Consider the following 16,960-nt stretch of genomic DNA (forward strand, 5'->3'; position numbering starts at 1 on the left):
GTTATTTCAGGCTGGATTCCACCAATGCAAAGGCCTTTCTTTCACAACTTGGTTATTGCACCTGCAGACAACACCATGCTCCTCCGACCAGTTTTGGACCTTAAGGGCTTTTCTGCAGAGTGAAACTTGTGTCTGGTGTTTGTTTCAGGAGGAGGAGGAGGATGAGGAGGGGGATGTGCTGGGTGTGGGGCGGAATCAAAGAGTTGAGACTTATTGTTTCAATCTGAAAAGGAGCTAATGGTCGACCATCGCAACTCGGGATCTGAAATCCACGGGGTGCCCCGGGGCCAGGTCGTACAATGGCATCCTCGCTCCCTCCCCGCAGTGCGTCTTCCTGCCGCAATCTGCGGCCAACGACTCTCGCTGGGGGGAGCGCATCTGCGCCGGTGGGTCGACCATCCAGGCTTTTCAATGGGGGGGGGGGGGGGGGGGGAATGGGAGAAGGTCGCCTGAATGATGTTTGTGGTTTTATCATCCAACAGCGTGTGTCTGTGTGTGCGTGTGTGTGCGTGTGTGTGTGAAATCTAGAAACAGAAACAAACTCTGTTTCCTCATCCAACCCAAACACATACTGACAGGGCCCAGATCCAAGTGAATCCTCAAATCTTTATTTGAAACATTACGGCTTAAGTCTCCCTTTACATTAACTTTTAAACGTGCAAAACTAGATTTATCTAATAAAAACATGAGCAAACCACCGATTAATATACTAAGTTGCTTAAAAAAAATACCACTTTAATAGTCTGTTGAATCAAACTTTCACAACAACAACCCTTGTACATTCCTGCATGTAGATCCCATTGTTTAAAGGGCTGGTAACACTTCACAGGCCATTTTCACTACATATTTTCCTCTTAAAGATTTATGAGCTATCAAAACACTGTTTCCAACCAATTGAGGTCATTTGCTTCATCACATTAACTCAGGACTACAGGCTCACTTTATTTCACATATTTAAACATTAGTGGTGATTTTAATATCAAAGCCATTTCCTTGAAGATAAATAATTCAAACAAGTCCAGCTTTATACTTCATGTATGAGGTGAGCATGTCAAAGTGTCACAGTTGGAAATGTGTCACCCAATCCTACTTAGTAATGTAAACATGATGTCGAGTTAGTCGATTCACCGTTCCATCCTCAACAGTTTAGATTTTAACTTTAGGTGCAGAAGTTGCTCCTCAGCAAAAGAATGTGATCGGAGCTTGTGTTAAAACCACGCCCACCAATCTGGGAGGAATCAAGGTCATTCACAAACTCACCATCAGCTGTGCCCAATTGTCTACGCCAGCCAATGGGCGACGAGATAAGGCGCACTCCAACACCAGCAGCTGAACGCAGGACAACCCGGGGAGCCTTGGAGGATCTCAGCAGTTGAGCTTGACGGTGAGGCGGCGTGAAGGGCAGCGATTCATGGAATAGCCCCGGAGGCGTGTTGGTGGTATTGTGGCAGCAAAACGACATTTGGCAATAGTCTCCCCAATCGGACTCTACGCAGGTCAAACAGTTGATGGATTTTTTGGAGCGTGTCCTCTTCTCTCGTTACTCTGCGGCTTGTGCGTAAACTTAAACGGATGCGCACGTTTCAAAACCATTCCCTCCTAACTGGTTTCTTTTAAAAGTTTCTACCTCGGACTGGTTCTTGTTCAATAGTCCCTCTCGGTGTGTGTAAGATGTCTGATAGATCGCAGAGTCCCGAGTGCCAGAGCAGGCCCTACGATTTCAGCCGCGCCGGCCCTTGCGCTCAGGCTTTGGGTCAAGATTCGTCATTCCAGCTTCCTCACGGCGTTTTGCCAGACCCGAGCCTCCTCTACAACAAAACCGCGTACGGTGGCATCACGTCGGCCTCTGCGCAGACATTCTTCCCTTTCCCACCCATGGCTGGTGACTACAGAGGAGCCGACCTGCAGGCTGGAGAGTTTGGGCAACCCAAGCATTGGTATCCCTTCGCTGCGACCGAGTACACCGGCCAGGTACCCGGCGTAACAGCAGCGTCCCAGCCTACAAACCTGAGTCCCCCCATAGCCGAGACCCGGGAGCAGATCAAAATGCCCGAGATCAAGACCGAGAAGGACACCGGCGATGACTACTCAGCGGAGATCAAGGGTCAGCAGTACCTGACATCGTCGGCCTCCGCCGCCATGGCCCATGGAGTCTTCTACCCCGCGGCCTGGAACCCGTCCTTCTGGCCTGGGATCGCGCACATCACCCAGCCCGGTATCAGTAATCAAAACCCCTCCACATCCTCTGCATCATCGCCGTCCATGTCCCCTTCACCCCCGAGCAACGGGCTGCCAGGAAACGCGTTTTTCAGCGTGAACCCAACCCAAGCTGCCCCTGGGCCGCAGACGCAGAACCCGGCTACTTCCACGCGGAGCAGCGGTTCGTCCAGCGGCGGATGCAGCGACTCAGAAGAGGTAAGAGTTGCCATTGAATCCCTTCTTCCACTTATTACAACAGTGGTTTGTTATGAGATTCAGCTCAGAGAATAATGTGCCTACAAGTCATTCACATAAGCGTTCATGTTCTACCTCTCAAATGGTTTTCATATGTACCTGTCACACAGGAGAACCTTTCGACTGAGGAACTGGAGCAGTTTGCCAAGGAACTGAAACACAAACGCATTACCCTGGGCTTCACTCAAGCTGATGTTGGCCTTGCCCTGGGTAACCTCTATGGTAAGTTGGATTCCCAGTCCTATTGGGTCGTATTGCACTGCCTTATGATTCCAAGGATACTTTCAGTTGTAATTGTTTAGTAAGTTGCACAGTTCAGATTCTTACATACATCAGTAGAGAACTTTTGTATTGTGTGTTAGTGGGTGGGAGATCGCTAGTTTTGACAAAGTGCCTCAGACGTCCACTCCTGAAACCTTGCTGAGTCATCAACCACCAATTGTTTGGGAGCTTTGGATGGAAAAATGAGTTTTGTCTTTTATGAGGTAATTGCGTGTGATATCTAATGTTTTTTATTTGCGTGCAGGTAAGATGTTCAGCCAGACGACCATTTGCCGCTTCGAGGCTCTGCAGCTGAGCTTTAAGAACATGTGCAAGCTGAAACCCCTTCTTCAGAGATGGCTGAATGAGGCAGAGACCTCGGACAATCCCCAGGATGTAAGTCTGCAACACGGACATCTGCCAGCTAGTTTACAAGACAACAGAGGATCCTAGAGCCTGATGGGATCAGTTGGTCTTTTCAGGCTGAGCTGACTTGAACCAAAGCTTTGTTCTGAGGAAGTTTGACCTGCCACCTAGTGGCAATATTTATTAAGTCTCTTTTAGAGATCACATGAAACATTATTTAAACCGTAGCCATCAAAACAAGGCTTAACCAAAAGGGAGACAACCTGCTTCACTACATAAGTAGTAATTTTTGTACGTCATACATATCCTCAATGGATGCGTTTTGTGTTTCCTCAGATGTACAAGATCGAGAGAGTATTTGTTGACACCAGAAAGAGGAAGAGGAGGACAAGTCTGGAGGGGGCAGTGCGCTCTGCTCTGGAGTCATACTTCATCAAGTGTCCCAAACCCAACACCCAGGAGATCACGCACATTTCAGATGACCTGGGCCTTGAAAGAGACGTACGAGCAAAAGTGACAAAGTTTGCCTTCTAAAGTATCTCTCTTGTTGATTGCCGTTTTGTAAATGAGAAATTCTGTTCTTGGCAGGTGGTGCGTGTTTGGTTCTGCAACCGGAGACAGAAAGGGAAGCGACTGGCTTTGCCACTGGACGAGGAGTGTGACGGCCAGTATTACGAGCAGAGCCCTTCCCCACTGAACATGTCCCATTCCCCCATTCCCAGTCAGAGCTACCAGGTGTCTGGCTACCCCGGAGGCCCTCCTCCCACACTGTACATGCCCTCACTTCACCGGCCTGATGTCCTCAAACAGGCCCTTCACCCTGGACTTGTTGGTCACATGACTGGATAAACATGCTCAGGTAGGCCCAGCCAAACCCACAGATACCCTTCCCAAGCTTTTATGTTGGAGGCCATCTCAAACTGGAATGAGACAATCAGTGGATCACAGGACAAACAGTTCAAGGACGGAGGATATTTTTCCTGTTCTAATTCTGAAACAAAAAATTGCCTTGTCCACATCCTCTAACCGCGACCAGAACCTCCACACCAGCAACTATGAAAATGTGGGTGCCTTTTGTGTTCTTGGATTAAGCATAGTAAATAATTTCCACTGGCTTTGGTCATTTCATGTTTAGAACAACATAAGATTTGACTCTGTACACCATAGGTAAGTTATGGAATGATGTAAAGAACCAGTTCGTTCCATCCACTTACACAAAATCCTGGGTAGTTATTCTGGGGTGCAGGTGAGAATAATTCTGGGTTTCAAGAGAACCAAAATATGAGTTGCAGAATATTTTAAATTTTTTTTTACACATGGATCATTATTTGAGCAATTGTCTCCATCTGAAAAGAGCAGCTACGGTATTTGTCTTCCATTTGAAATGGAAAAAGGTTTCTTATCGGGGTTAATTTTTTCCATTTTGTTTTGCACAAAGTTTCTTTTGTATTGTTGAATAATCTTTTCGAAAATGTTCCTGTTTGTTTCCCAAAACTTACATTTTTTTTTTGTCTGTCATCGACATCTTTTGCAAGTATTTTTGGCAGCGATGGCGGGACTCAAAGTAATATTTTGACAATGTGAAGAATCTTGTTGTTCAGTGTCTTAGCTGCTAAATCTGCCATTTGCACTCTGTTAATATTTCCTCTTAATGTCTCAGGTGAAGGGCAATGATTTAAATATCCAACCTGACTGAGCTATTGTCAATTTGACCAACTGTGTTCTCTGTTCCCAACCATGATTTTATTGTAAAGGTTTTTATGTTCATGTTGAAATGACAGCAAGTCAAGTGCTCACTGAAATGTATTTTAAGAAGTTGCTTTTTAGTGGAATGACCATAGTTTTAGATATAAGACATTCAGCTTCAAAATACTTAACATGACTGAAGTTCCTTAGTGACAACTTGGAGATGGCACATTAACATTGGACTAAACTCTATCATGAACTTTTAATATAACACGTTGTCTTGACAGATTGTAAATGGATTCATTATAATTTATTGAAATGTTGGCTGCGCTGAGACACCTGAGACTTAAATGTAAAACGGACACTTTTCCTTGAAAATTTGTATATGCAAACTACCCAATTGTTCATTTCCCAGTAAATCTTTGCACATGTCCCAGCAAAAGTAAATTGTCCTTTATTCTGTGCCTCTGTAGTGCTGCACTAGACCAGTGTGGATTTACAAGACAGATGGTTTATTTGATACTATGCATGTCTGCAAACTGAATCATAATCCAGAACACGGGCTCAATTTTATTTTTACTTTTTTGAAGATATTGATCTGTTTCCTACAGTGAGACTTTATTTCAGAAGGTGAGATACATTTTTAAATGTAAGAGACAAAATAAAGGTATGCTAAGAAAGTCGGACATTGTTCAAAGACTAACACATTGCGGCTAACCAAAGTGTGTCCCCTTATCTGGTGCAGTTGCAGCCGTGCAAAGAGCTGTGGCTCCAGTTTCAGGTTTGATGCGTGGTAACTATCTGTTCTTTTATTAGTCACTTCCTTGTATGCCATGACTGCTATGAGAAAACATTCATTTTCATATCGGTTATAATTTTGAAGTTAGTCTTCCTCCTCACATCTTCATCCTGATGTAGGCAATGCATCACCCTTCACTCACTCCTGACCAGTCGTGGACAGAGTGGCTGATCAAGAGGCACAGGAAAGATCCCCGTTGACCATGTGTGATTGCTGGGCCACCAGGAGCCGGTGACAAGTCTGGTTAACATAACTAAATGGATGATTGTACAATAACTTCAGCAGCAGACCAATTTAAGCAAGAATAGCCCCACTTGTGTGCTTGAGATGTGTGTCCTGACCTCCCGACTGACTGTCAGGCCCCCTCTGTTTTTGTGAGCTGCTGCCACGCTTCACCATAGGGACTTGTGCATCACCATTATAGGGACTTTATGGCATGTTGTGGTCCTGATATGCGGTTTGGCTTGTTGGAACATTTACACAGCACTTTTCTAAATCGTAACCACTAAAGTTATCTTGCCAGTGGTGGACTTGAGTAACAGTTGAGAGACACATCTTGAAGATAATTCAAGCAAACTGGATGCTTCTGACCACAAGTTGAATCACAAAAGCAAACCATCTGAATACATCTGTAAGAGATTATCACTAAATGGAGAAATGCCTCAACATGTTTAGAAAAAGTTTTGAGTCTCTGGGATGTGATTTATGTAAAATGAACTGTGCACTAATTCCACCAGTCCCCCCCCCCCCCCCCTCTTTATTTAAGTTACTCAAGCAGCACAGCAAAAGAATGGCAACTGCATCAAAAATATCATTAAAAAGACAATTCATTCTACTGCAGAAACTCATGATGCCTGAGTAACCAATGGGATCACATTTATCATTCATTTATTAATAATGAGCCACAACTGCTCCAACTCAGATCTTATCAGAATGAGCCCAGGCATTTAAATCAGAGTACACTTTGTGCTGAGGTAAATTGTTGTACTGTAAACAGATCTTACAGAGTCTCTCTCTCCAGTCTGTGTGCAGTTTCACTTTCCAGTCCTCTTGCCAGGTGAAGTATTCATTGTAGCGTTTCTTGTCCTTTGCCAACTCTTGTAGATACTTTCCTAACTCTTTTACCGACGCAAACTCATCAACGTGGATGAAGGAATTAGGTGGGGCCACAGCTTGGTAATCGCTCAGCGGAGGTCCAAGGACAACAGGCACTGCCCCACCCTGATAAGCATTCTTCCAAAGCTTTTCCGTGATATAATCCTTGGACAATGAGTTTTCAAAGGCCAAATAGAAGTAGCAGCGAGAGATTGTCGGTAAGAGGTCAGAGGAGGAGAGGCTGTTCTTGGTCCATTTCCCATACACCTTCACAGGAACTGCGGCGTTGAGCTCGCTGTACACTTGACTTCTCTTGTGGTACATCTGGTAGTTGCTGACCACCCAACAGACCAGAGAGCTCTTATTCCGTAGGTCGTTTGCCACCAGATGTCCTCCGGTCTCCTTTGGTAGCAGCTCGCCATACGGTGCAGCGACGTCAGAATCCCTCCGGTAGGTTATCGTCATGTTGAAAATATCTGCAAAGGGCCGCAGGTTTCCGTTGTGAATGGGGGCCTCCAGGGACATCCAGGCCCACCTCTGGCACTGTGGCCGTGGAAGAGCTATCGGCAGTTCCTGGCGTCCCTGAATCAGCTCTCTGTTGTGGAAGACCACCACATCAGCCGAAGAGAACAAGGAGCGCTTGTCCACCAGGCTGCAGCGAGGGATGCGGTAGAGGTCCCAGCACACGTCACCCTCCAGATTATTAGACACGCCGAAGGGCCAGTACCACAGCAAGATGGTTACATTTCTGCTGGTGTTGTTTCCGCGGCTACAAATGGCGGTTGGATTTACGGCAGTCAGACCGATGAGTCCTCTCAGCCAGCCGTTGTAAAGACACAGCAGTAAAACACAGAGGAAGGAGAGGAGGATGCATTTCTTCATTTTCAGTGGTACCAGCTCCCTGTCACAAAAGAGATTCAAGAGGTACGATTAGGAGGGAGTTATATTTGTGTCTTTAACTTTTGTCAGGGACAACATTTATTCTTGTTTCCTGAAAAGTTTTAAACAGGACCCCAACACAGACCGTTTACCTCAGTTCCATCCCCCCGGTTTCACTTCTAGACAGTGGGAGGAAGTAGAGATATATTGTTACCCCAAATCAGCGTCCGACTTCCAGTATGAAGAGTGGTCACCACCATGTACGTAATCACATCAGAGGTTATGACTTTCTCCGCGACAACACATCTGCTTTGTGTGCTCATTCCTAGAGAGTATTAAGTGAAAAAAAGTGCCACATATCAACATGCATTTATATCCATCATTCAAATAAAAAAAAAGTCCAGATCAGTGAGGAAACAATTCATCCTCTCTTCATCAGATTGTAGCACAAAGACATTTCAGCTTATTTGCTAGGTAACTTGAAAAAATAAAGTAATTTGTGGCTAGGGTTAGGGCTAGGTCACCTTATTCTAAATTTGACAAAGGCTGTGTCTGTTTTTCTCTTGTGAAAGCAAACAGGACATCAAAAGATGAACAGAAAACGATGGTTAAACACACACACAAGATTCTGATACAAATAAGGAACCAAAAAAAGAGTCATTCTGTAACCCGAATGTTCCTCATTGTGGCAAGCTCTGACCATACAGAGCCACCTGCTTGCGTAAGAACGTCCGTTAGCTGTACACTGTCGTCCTAATTAATCATCCTTAGTCCTCATTAGTGTCCGAGAGAAACAATAGTGGAGGAAAGGACCAAGCCCGGAGGGCGCCCATTGGAAGACATAGGAGTGTACAGGACAGAGACATTTAATCAAACACTCGGTTCTCTGTTTGTAAAAAAAATCAATTAAAACAGAAAGCAATGTTAAAATCCAAGATAAAGGAAGAGGAGTATAGTGAAGAGGGTCCAGTCCGTCCTGTGACATATTTAAAATTATTTTATTTAACTAATTAAGGGCAAGATCCATAGGGCAAAAGCATGTTTTTGATCTTGGTGTTTATGCAGCATCTCTGTATTTTATCCTATATTCTTCCTAACTGTGGGTACCCTCTACTTTTTAAAGTAAAAATGAACGAAGTAACTAAGAATGACAGTTGTCTGATATTACCAGAGTGTATATTTTACAGCCAGTTGTTTATTTAATTTGATGAAATTACTTCAACTGTTCTTATGTCGTATTCAGAACAGTAGCTGGAGAGAAGGGTGAGGCGTCTCATTTGCTTAGATTATTTGTCTTTCCTATATTTAAACATAATTCCTTTGAATTAAAGTCCAATAATAAACCATTATTGACGCAAACCAACTTTAATCAATGCATTTCCTTCTCTTGTCCATGTTTTCAATTGATTTTAGGGTTCCGCATTAGCTCTTGATGTCTTTCTATTATCTAAATCTATTTCTGCCTATAAAAAGAGGGAAATGTAATTTGGATATTAAAGTACTTAGATTTTCCTTGTTTCTGAAAAGCATTAAGTGCACAAACTTACCTTGAAACGGCATCCAGCTGCTTATGATGATAATGGCAATATCCAGTCAGGATCGGACATTAATTTGAACTGAGCTTCAGTGTCGACTCAACCTGGTTTGTGAACAGGATGTTGTGAAAGTTTCATGAAGCCACAGGCACTGCTCTCCTCCCCAGACGTTGTAGCGCGTTAGGAGGTGCAACAGTTTCATTTAAGTCAGGACGCCGTGAACAAAGATACAAAAACGCATTGTCATCCAGGAACCTGATCAGGGGATGAGCTGTTGTGCTCCATCCTCATCCATTGATACCACTGATACTGAAGCTGAGGTGTCTGGTGTCCTGATTTGAGCCAATTCCCATGTTATCTGCTTCCAAGTCTCCGCCTTCCCTTCTATAAACATGATGCTTAATAATATGAATTAATGATGATGGTAACTCAGTGTTGGCTGCGCATGTGCACTGATGTCAGAAGAGGAAGTGTTCAACAGGATTTGAAATGAAGATGGCAGTTGTTACTCTGGGGAAATCACACACCGGTGACTCAACACCAGTGAAACTGCTGGGGATTGGTAAAATACTCTTTAACTGTTATTCATCAGGACTTTTGCAAAAAAAACACTGAAAGCTCTGTTTATCATTTTTTATTCAGAATGTTTGTGTATTCACACACTTCTTTCTGAGCATCACAGTAAACACGATCAGTACACTGAAGCCCTTAGTGTCTCATGAGCACTTCCGGAACAAGCAGAAGTATCAGCAGCAGGAAGAGGAAAAACAAACTTCATGGTCAAATATGTCATTGAGAAATGTTGATGTTAACCTTTATCCTACGAAAGCATCACAGACAGGACTTCTCATGATTTAAATATAGTTTTATCTGTCATCTTTGAGAATTATTTAGCATCCTCCAGTTTTAGAGTTATACTGTTACAAAGTGTGAAACGTTAAGAACAAGAGAAGATAAGAGGAGAGAAGAGAAGAGAAGAGAAGAGAAGAGAAGAGAAGAGAAGAGAAGAGAAGGGGTTGAAGTTGCTATATGGACAGAGCAGTTCAAATACTAAAGCACTCAAGGCCCAACAATGCCCTTAAATTGAATCAGGCTGCACCAAATTGTACACACTGGGTGGATGCATTAATTTGCAATTTTAAAAACAATGAGGTAAAAACATTCTGGATCCAGCTCGTAAACCGGAACTCAACCAAAATTGAACGAGTCCTTCCTCGACCCATACTGCATCCTTTCACCAAGTTTAGTGGTAATAAAGCCTCTTTTGGGGGAATTTTGTGAAAGAAATAATGCAGAGATAATGCTGAAAAAAATCTGGCATATTTAGGAGGCTGGTTTCAATGAGTGTGTGCAGCTTGATCTAATTTACATGTAACATTGGGCCTTCACAGAAGTATGAGTCAACTCAAACAATAGTGAAGCAAGGTAAAGATAAATAACACATGCAGTCATCTCGGTGCATCTTGTTTTCTTGAGACATTCGGACAGATGATTCATCCAGAAACAATTTTTGCGTCACCGGTGATGTTTAAAATCATAGGAAGGAGAAACACCTTTCATTGAGATATAAAACAAAAAACAACAATTATAAAGACAATTACTTTAATTTACAGAGAACATTCTCTAAATCCAAATAAAGGATTCCACAGCACAAAGTCATTGATGACTGACTGTCACACCCTTTATGGTTTTCTAGCTTGAGCGTGGCCAGAGCCATATCTCCACCGATCTGTCTCTGTGTGCTGCAGGATCTTTATCTCCTTCCTCTCAGCTTGCTACCTCCTTTTGTTTTTATGTCGGCTCGCTCGGGGGCGGTTCTCCCCCCTTGTCTCCGGTCACAGAAGCCTCAGCAAATACCTGCTACATGAGAGCATTTTACTGCCAGCCATGAATGCTGATCGACGACTGAAAGTAGGCTGAGGGATGAACGCATCAGACTGAGCGGAAGACAGGGAATTAGCCAAAGGCAGCAAAACACAGAAAACCCTGTTGACACCAGGGAGAGAGACAGAGAGTGGAAGGGAGAAATGAAGGCAGGTTACATAAGGTGACAGAATGATAAATATTTTGTCCCATGACCATTCTCATTCCCTCATGTGATCAGAAGTATGTGGACACTTGTATTTTTCTTTCCGGGGGGCTAGTTTTGACTCATCCCCTTAGTTCAAATTAGGTAATAGCTGAACATTGGTTAAGTCTGACTTCCTACTTTGTGTCAGCAGTTTGAGGTTTGTGGTTTCATGATTCCAAAAACCCCGTGCACAAAGCATTTTCTTTAGGATTGCAAGTTGGGTGTTTGTCAACATTTGAGTCTTGATGATAAAAATGTTTAGAGGACTAATATTTAGTTATTTATAACTCTCTGAGTTATTGGGTCAGGCCATTGAGTTTTATTTTGTGAACATTAGGTTTTTCTAGTTACACAAAGGGGCTGAAAGTGGCTGAACGAAGGCAGATTAAGATCAAAGGGGACGGACTGAGACAGTAAGATATAGAGAGCGACACTTTTATCTTATAGAATTTGCTGGAACGCTGAGAGGTGGAAAGAAGAGATCCAGATTTGCTGGTTGGACTGGAAAGGCCGGAGGGGGCGTCGGCTGCCTCGCAAAGCTCGACAGGTGTGGTGAGAGACAAACAAAGAGCAGACAGACTCAGCGGAGAGAAGAGGCTTGACTGCTGTGTCTGAAGAGGGAGAGGTGAAGCAGTGGTATTGAAAATACGCACTACAGGTGGAGTGACGACAAAACCAGAGTGACCACCACTCCTGTGTGAGTATGGCCAGTTTCATCAAAACCTGGAGGGAGTGACGTGTGTGGAGCGAAAAGCACGAGGCTGCAAAGGCCTGAGGATCTAAACTTTACATTCACAGTTTCTTGTTAAAATCTGTGCATCAACAGTGTCAGAAACAAATCCGGGAGAGGAGAGGTGGACGTTACCAGGCAGAGAGAAAAAGACAGAATCAGAGAAAGAAAAATGGCAGAGGCCCCGAAGATTGAACTCTTCGTTAAGGTAAGAACCGAAATACATGAGATGTGCCACGCGTTTAAAAGAACCTGCTTTCAATACGCACAACAGAGTAGAATAGAATAGTATAAATGCAGTAATTGTACCCAGAGTTAAGTACGCTTGCAATTATTTAACATATAAATTACTTAGTACATTGTGTCGCTTGACTTGTTTTACTTTCATTTTATTTCTGATTATCACTCATCATTATCACAAATTTATGTCTTGATATTGTGCTATAACAATCAGTGCCTAGAAACTCAAAACACACATTTCACAGTACACAGGTATAGGCAGCTGAGCGCTGTGGCATCTGTATTGAGTGCAATTTAAAGTGTCCTGTTTCAAAATGCATCAGCTTATAATGCACCAGTCTATGATATACTGTATATATACACATATTCATATGTACATATATAGGTGATCTGATATGACGTAGCTGAGGAAGCAAACACCATGTTAATACTGTGTTTCTTAATCTGGGTGGAAAAGCAGCCTCAACCCTCCATTTAAAATTCCTTTAGACTGTCAGGGCAGAGCAGGCTTGACAAGAATACCTGTCCAAGCATTCGCAGGTTGGTTAGATGCATTACAGAACTAAAACCAACCAGTGGGCCAAGTTTAACATGTGTTCTCCCTTGTTTTCGAGAAATGCAACCGGTTTCATTTCGGTTCCTTGTCTGTTATTGTTTTTTTCCAGCCAGTTTCCTCTTTCACATGCGTTCTTTCAATCTCTAGATTGCCAAAGTGTTGTTTCGATGAATGCATGTTTCTTTGCATTCATCTCTCCCTTATGTGCAAGTTGAACTTTGTTGCCACTTTCCTGTGCTTTTGGCTCCTGCTTACCTCCGACTGCCCCGTCCCGCTTCGGCACTCTGCAAACCCTGTCCCCTTTCTCCAGCCTTGGGGTCCTTCCCCTGTGCTTTGCAGTGGTTGTAATTCTTCATCATCTGTTTTTCCATCAGGCCAGTGTGGACGCGGAGAGTGTGGGCAACTGCCCTTTCTGTCAGAGACTCTTCATGATTCTTTGGTTGAAAGGGGTGAAATTCACCATCACCACTGTGGACATGAAGAGGTGAGAGCACTTACTTTACTCTCTTCATGGCACATATACAGTATAATAAAAAACATTATTTTACCATGGACCTAACTTGCTTCCTGATGAGATCTCAGCAAACATTGGAAGCTTTTTCGGTTGCATTCATGGCCGTACATGTTCTACTGGGGTTCATCTTATTGGCCCCGGCCCTTGCATGACATAACAAAGAGTTGTGGGTGTGAAGGAAAGAATCCGAGGTTTAAATTTTTGTCATTACCTCAGTGTTGCTCAATTCAGGGCTACAGGGGGAAGCCACATGAAAGAATGCAATGACTGCAGCGCATCGACAGACAGCCGCTTCATCATGATACAGTTTCCATTCAGATAAACTTACCCACAGCCCTTTTTAGAATGAGGAAGGTAAGAGGCATTCCTGTCCAGCAAGATCAAACCCTACAGGAACTACCGGCTCTCTGGCATCACACGTCTTTAATACAAGACAAAAGAGTAATGACAAATGATAATAATGATACTAATCATGATCAGAAAATATAATCTACAGATGATGGAAATGGTGAAAAATAAGCTTTAAACTAAAGGTCTTCCTATGAACAGTCCTATGGGAAAGTAAATTATAAATGCAATGTGTTTATTTAGAGTTTTTCTTACAAGCCACATGCACACATGCATTCATATAGTGCTACTTTATAGTGTGAGTCTGTCAAACAGCCTTCATGGACAATTTGTGGTTCGGTTTCTTACCCAACAACACTTTGGCATGTGGACGGGAGGAGCCAGGGATTAAACTATCAATCTTCTGGTTAGTTAACAACCTGCTTCAGCCCCTGAGCCACAGCCAGCTCTGCAAGTGGCAGCTGGCTGTGGCTCAGGGGCTGGGGTGTGAGAAAGTTATGATTCATATACTCATAGACATAATTTGACTTGTTGGAGTTGGAGTTGGGAACAGATTTCCATCAGAGTTATTTGGCAGGAAATGTTCAATGACATTTGAGAGCCAGAGGTCAATTGGCTGGGTCATCATGGAATTAGGTTTTTGGATTTGAAGAGTCTTGACCATCTGGAGAACCATCATGATGAGTGTTCTGGGAGGACGGGTCAGATTTATTTGGTGATTGTTTTGTTCCTTTAGAGAGGTGAGTAAAAAACACGACTTGGACACTGTGTTGGGTGTACTCTCTCTCTCTGCTTGTACAAAAATAAAAAAATTCCCTTTCATTATTTATTGATTAAAATTAAGGGGTAAGATTATTTATTAACCTCCTGAACTTGGGAATGAGGAAGTGTAACAAAAAAAAAAGAAAGGGGAAGGTATCAGTTAGTGGTTCTTAACATGAGGAAGCGTGAGGGTAGTTTTGTTGGTTTTGGCTTCCGTTGGGTTGAAGTTCAGGAAGTTTGTTGTTATCTGATGGATGCTCATGAGTTAAACCTGGTTTGTTTCCTGTTTCCAGGACACCTGAGGCGCTGAAGGCTCTGGCTCCAGGCTCTCAGCCTCCGTTCCTCATCTGCGACGGCGAGGTCAAAACGGACAACAACAAGATTGAGGAGTTCCTGGAGGAGACGTTGGCCCCACCAGAGTGAGTGGACTGCATCCGGTTCATTCAAACACATTGATAATTGCTAAATACATTAGTCTATCTGGTATTCTTCAGTTCTTTCAAACGCATTGACTATTCTATCTGCTTTTCTCTAAATGACAGGTATCCAAAATTGTGCTGTCGATACAAGGAGTCCAACGGCGCTGGAGAGGACATCTTCCTAAAATTCTCAGCATATATAAAGAATCCCGATCCTGGAAAAAATGATGGTGAGGGCATTAGTTCAAAGATGGATTTGTTGAATTTATTGTAATTTTTTTTTTTTCATATGCAAGAGATTTTTACACTTGACTTTCTTTCAGCCCTAGAAAATAAATTTCTAGCGACTCTGGTGAAGCTGAACATGAACCTGGAGACTCCTCTTCCTCATGAGCTGCAACAGAACCCCAATGCCAACGAGTCGACCCGTCTCTACCTGGATGGCGACTCCCTCACCTTGGCGGACTGTAACCTGCTTCCCAAAATCCACATTGTGAAGGTGAGCAGAGTTCAACGGGGCTTTGTGTATAAAAAACCCGTTATTTATACAATCTCCTTTAATATCTCAACGGTAAAGATTAGTTCAAAGAGGTAATGAGCCATTCCTGGTTTTAAAGATTTAAAGTTCCTTCTAGTAATGTATTGAAATTCCTCTGTTTTCACAAATAATAAAATCAGAAAACCCATCTTCCTCCAGGTGGTGTGTAAGAAGTACCGTGATTTTGCCATCCCCAAGGCGCTGAAAGGTCTGACGCGTTACCTGGAAAATGCCTACAAACAGGATGTGTTTCGCTACACCTGCCCAAATGACTCAGAGATCCTCTTCGCCTACAAGTCTGTGGCCAAGTACCTGAACAAATAGATCGAGAGGGGGCCATGTAGCATAAGAGAGAGAGCAGAGAGTTGAATGAAAACCAACGACAGAGAAAAGGTGACAAAAAGCCTCAAAACTGCACATGATTTATGTGTTTTGTCAAAATAATGGAAAAGATAATTTTTTGGGCATTGACATGTTCAATAATTAGCTGCTGTTGTTACTCTAAAGTTGCCTTAAATTTGTATTTGTAGATATTGTCTGTTCTGTTGCCCCTGTAGAGTGAGAAAGCACTGTAAATCCCACCAAATGTTTGTTATGTCTTATAGTGCATGCATCTATTATGTCTAAGAATTTATTCAATGCCGATGGCATCATAATCATACACACTTTATGTGAGAAATATAAAATGTATGTAGCTTTTAAATATTCATTACGTTTAGATCAACTGAATAAACCAGATACAGGGTCTAACGTTTTTTAAACTGTCACCATGACATGTGTGCGTTTCCATTTTGTCTGTAATTGAAAGAGAATAAGAGTATATACCAAAAACAATGATGGAAATAATGATAGAATAATTGAGTACCGTCCGATTGTAAGGTTATATTTGCATGGTGGAATAAAATAAAAAAGAAAGTACGAACATCTTATCGTTGTTTTCATAATATCTGAAACTTTCTGCTTGTTGCAAGAAAAGGAGCGACACTGTGTATTTTAGTGATTGCAAATGTGTATATACTATATCTCTGCACCTATATGTGAACGTCTGTCATTTTACCCACCTGTCTTGATTTGTTTGTAATGTTTCAATCTCTGTCCCCATAAACTGAAATAAAATTATTTGGTGCAAAACAAATTTGCTTCGGTAATATTCTTTTGTCATTTATAGGCTGTATTATATTATTGGATTATCATAACAGGTTTAAGCAGCATTGTTACTGGTAATGGTGGTGCTAATCTAAACTACGGTATATACTGATGGGTAGTTTGTTTTACTGTATGATGTAAATAAAACATTTTATTGTTGACATGATTGTGTTTTTTTTTAGCAAAATAGTTATAATAAATAAAATAATGATACTACTTTGTATAGCAGTGTGCTTCACAATGTGCTTTACAAATCACATAGGGAATAAAACAACACAGAACAAAACAAGACAAAAGAACAAAAGTGACTTTTATTATTCAGACTCAGTGTCACGGTCATAGACATCAAATATGTAATCACATACAAAAGCATAAACGATGATTATAGGAATATTACTCTCATAACATAAAGACAACTATGACATTGTCATGTTTTTTGGTAAAGAGCTGCCTGCAGATGACTCTAGCTGGGACTTAAGAGCTGAACCACAGCATGAAGCCTTTTCCTAGCCCAAGTTCAAATTCGATAACAATACCACAGAAAATTGATATTTTACACAT

The 16,960-nt window shown here is 42.4% G+C and overlaps 3 protein-coding genes across 5 annotated transcripts; 2 read left to right on the plus strand and 1 right to left on the minus strand.

The window, feature by feature from the left end:
* The first annotated feature begins 1,671 nt into the window (after positions 1–1,671).
* Positions 1,672–5,325, plus strand: pou5f3 (POU domain, class 5, transcription factor 3). The gene is made up of 5 exons (XM_053411857.1): positions 1,672–2,415; positions 2,565–2,676; positions 2,981–3,111; positions 3,418–3,582; positions 3,670–5,325. Exons 1-5 carry the CDS (start codon positions 1,672–1,674, stop codon positions 3,928–3,930), a joined length of 1,413 nt encoding a protein of 470 aa, XP_053267832.1. The 3' UTR covers positions 3,931–5,325.
* Positions 5,318–9,502, minus strand: LOC128425305 (fucosyltransferase 7 (alpha (1,3) fucosyltransferase)). 3 transcript variants are annotated; one of them, XM_053411860.1, is made up of 3 exons: positions 9,088–9,500; positions 7,755–7,865; positions 5,318–7,562 (listed from the first exon to the last, which is right to left on the minus strand). In XM_053411860.1, the coding sequence occupies exon 3, from the start codon at positions 7,541–7,543 to the stop codon at positions 6,485–6,487; it is 1,059 nt and encodes a 352-aa protein (XP_053267835.1). In that variant the 5' UTR covers positions 7,544–7,562; positions 7,755–7,865; positions 9,088–9,500; the 3' UTR covers positions 5,318–6,484. The 3 variants fall into 3 exon arrangements, with proteins under 3 accessions (XP_053267835.1, XP_053267833.1, XP_053267836.1); XM_053411858.1 differs by having other exon boundaries at positions 7,693–7,865; positions 9,088–9,498; XM_053411861.1 differs by lacking the exon at positions 7,755–7,865 and having other exon boundaries at positions 9,088–9,502.
* A 1,854-nt stretch (positions 9,503–11,356) lies between these two features.
* Positions 11,357–16,388, plus strand: clic3 (chloride intracellular channel 3). Its single transcript, XM_053411862.1, has 7 exons — positions 11,357–11,843; positions 11,973–12,084; positions 13,047–13,156; positions 14,590–14,715; positions 14,839–14,945; positions 15,039–15,214; positions 15,413–16,388. The coding sequence occupies exons 2-7, from the start codon at positions 12,049–12,051 to the stop codon at positions 15,575–15,577; spliced, it is 720 nt and encodes a 239-aa protein (XP_053267837.1). The 5' UTR covers positions 11,357–11,843; positions 11,973–12,048; the 3' UTR covers positions 15,578–16,388.
* Positions 16,389–16,960: the final 572 nt, after the last annotated feature.

The sequence above is a fragment of the Pleuronectes platessa genome, chromosome 19, assembly GCF_947347685.1.
Source record: "Pleuronectes platessa chromosome 19, fPlePla1.1, whole genome shotgun sequence".
Lineage (NCBI taxonomy): Eukaryota > Metazoa > Chordata > Actinopteri > Pleuronectiformes > Pleuronectidae > Pleuronectes > Pleuronectes platessa.